The sequence below is a fragment of the Nicotiana attenuata genome, unplaced genomic scaffold, assembly GCF_001879085.1.
Source record: "Nicotiana attenuata strain UT unplaced genomic scaffold, NIATTr2, whole genome shotgun sequence".
Classification (NCBI taxonomy): Eukaryota; Viridiplantae; Streptophyta; class Magnoliopsida; order Solanales; family Solanaceae; genus Nicotiana; species Nicotiana attenuata.
The window spans coordinates 161,295-163,910 of record NW_017672566.1 but is presented as its reverse complement, the minus strand read 5'-3'; the positions used below and the strand labels follow the sequence as shown (position 1 = coordinate 163,910).

The 2,616-nt window shown below is 32.9% G+C and overlaps 1 protein-coding gene across 1 annotated transcript; it reads right to left on the bottom strand.

The window, feature by feature from the left end:
* Positions 1-371: 371 nt before the first annotated feature.
* Positions 372-1,372, bottom strand: LOC109213690 (ethylene-responsive transcription factor 1B-like). The gene has a single exon (XM_019377523.1). The coding sequence runs from the start codon at positions 1,285-1,287 to the stop codon at positions 562-564; it is 726 nt and encodes a 241-aa protein (XP_019233068.1). The 5' UTR covers positions 1,288-1,372; the 3' UTR covers positions 372-561.
* Positions 1,373-2,616: the final 1,244 nt, after the last annotated feature.

The following is a 2,616-nucleotide window of genomic DNA, read 5'->3' as shown; positions in this document are numbered from 1 at the left end:
AAAGGGATGTAGATGTTGAAAATGTTATACACAAGAAACTCAATTTATTTTCACTATCCAAAATTTGACACATTTTACATGAGTTTATTTTTGCATTGCCAATACATGTATTCTTTTACGTCGATCTACTTAATTAGGCGGTAACAAAAAACTTTATACACATGCACGTTAGATGACTCTTTTCAAAGTGCATAATAAAACTAGAAGTGTAATACCTATGAGATCAATTGATATTTTATAAAGTGCCCCAAATTCCTTTATTGTCTTTTATAATTTTTTACAATATTATTACCTTTCTTGTAAATACTTTGTAGTGAAGTTATTTTCTGACTCCAAGAAGAATAACATTATCCATTAAATAACCAGCCAAGTACCAATATCACATCAAAATCCTTAAATTAAATACCCCCATCACCAAAATTTATACAATAGAGACACTAGAAAGTGACCTCCAACTAAAGAACAAAGAGATGGAATTCCCCTATTTCCCTACCCCTAAAAGAAAATAAACAAAAATAATAAAAATAAATGTATAAATACAAACTAGGGTAAATCTTTGATTTACCATGGTAGAAAAGCTTCATTACAACTACTTTGATCACTTGAACTACTACTCAAAAGTTGTTCCAAATAATCAGCACCCAAATCTTCAAATACTACAACATTTACATTCTCCATTTTTACTTCCCTCACAACTTTACTATTACTATTACTGATTTTCTTGGAATTCAAGCTCCTCTTTCTCATTGAGTGGCGCTTTTTTAGCGCCACTACAGGAGAACAGTCCTTGTCTACGTGGCATTTCATGTCACGTAGCGACTCCTGGACAGTTTCCACAGGAAAATTCAAGATTGCTGATGTACCCCGCATTGAAAAAGCGGCTTGATCATAAGCTAAAGCAGCTGCCTCTGGACTATCAAATGTCCCTAACCATACCCTAACACCATTCCTAGTAGAATCCCTTATCTCCGCCGCGAATTTCCCCCACGGCCGCCTTCTAACGCCGCGAAACGACTTCTCCTTGGCGGGTTTTTCTTCAATTTCTTTTATAACCTTAGATCTTGAACTAACTTCCTCTTCCTTAACATGGTACGAGGTAACTGTTTCCGACGTTGTTTCTTGAGCTGTGTTAGTAAGAACACCAAAAAGAAGCATTTCTTCTGAATCGTTAAGGTTAAAAGGAAGAGAATTAGTTGAGTTTAAATTGGACCATTCCCAAGAAGAATCAGAAGAAAGATCAGAATTCATAGGGTAGAAAAAATGAGAAGAACAAGAAGAAGAATCCATTTTTCTTTTGTTTCTATAAAAGAAATGCTCTGTTTCCTAGGAGGGAAGTTTTTGTGGATGCTCTGCTTCTAGTAATTGTGTTCCAACCTACGACAAGAACTTTGGGCTGGCCTTGTTTATATACCCAAATTGATAGATGGGACCCACGAGGAAAATCTAGATGGCTATAAAATTTGTTAAAATATTTCATATTTTATCATAATAATACTCCACCCGTTCTAAATTATATGACACTCTTTCTTCCTTTTTGTTAGTTCCAAAAAAATGATAACTTTCTATATTCTGTACTCCCTCTTCTCAATTTACGTGGCGGTGTTTGACTCGACACAGAGTTTAAGAAAAAAAGGAAGACTTTTGAAACTTGTAGCTATAAACCATCGCATTGTTTAAAGTTGATATTCTTTTTATGACAGACTAAAAAGAAAAGTATAACACATAAATTGAGAGAGAGGGAGTAATAATTTAACTTTAAAATATCCTTTTTACCCTTAATGAGACGATTTGGAACCATCCAAATAGTTACGACTAATTTTAGACCACAAGTTATAAAAGAATTTATTCCTTTTTTAAACCTCATGTCCAGTATATTTCATATAAATTGGTACGGAGGGAGTAATAGTAAATAATGTAATTTGTAGGTGGATCCAAAAAGAAAAAGAAAAAAGGAATAAGGGGGAAAAGAGGACAAAAGGGGGAAAATGAAAGAAGAGTGACCAAGGAGGATGTTTTAGGCTTATTTTATGTTTTAATGTTGATTATTTTAGTGGCAAATTGTGTCAATGGGCCATTAGCGCACGTGGGTCAAATTAATCAAGGCGGCCAAGTCAGACAAGTACTGAATGACGTCAGCGACCTAGACGTTCTTTTGACCTCACTTATTTTCGTTAAATTTTATGGGTGAGGAAAATAGGAGCAACATAAAAAAAAATAAAAAAAAAAGAAACAGGGGAACAGTTTAAAGTATATGCTATCCACCAGAAGAAGAAAAAAAAAAGGAGAAGAAAATTAACCAAATTGATATACCAAATTTAGTTAATAAAATTTTTTATGATACATGTCAAATAAATTAATGTATGATATATGTTCTAAAATCTACTATACGCAGCAAACGAAACAAAATCTAGTTTTAACAATCAGAGGCGAAGCTAGAGTGTTAGGAGCAGGTTCGACCGAAATCAATAACTTTGATTCGAACTTGGGTTTTGTCTTGCAAATTCATTAAATATGTATAAATTTTTAATTTAGAACCTAGTAACTTAAAACAAAGAAAAAATGACATTGTATAGCTGCTCTCAAAATAATATATATATATATATATATATATATATA

Excerpts from the sequence above, each read along its gene's own strand:
- LOC109213690 (XM_019377523.1), bottom strand. The coding sequence starts at position 1,287 with ATGGATTCTTCTTCTTGTTCTTCTCATTTTTTCTACCCTATGAATTCT.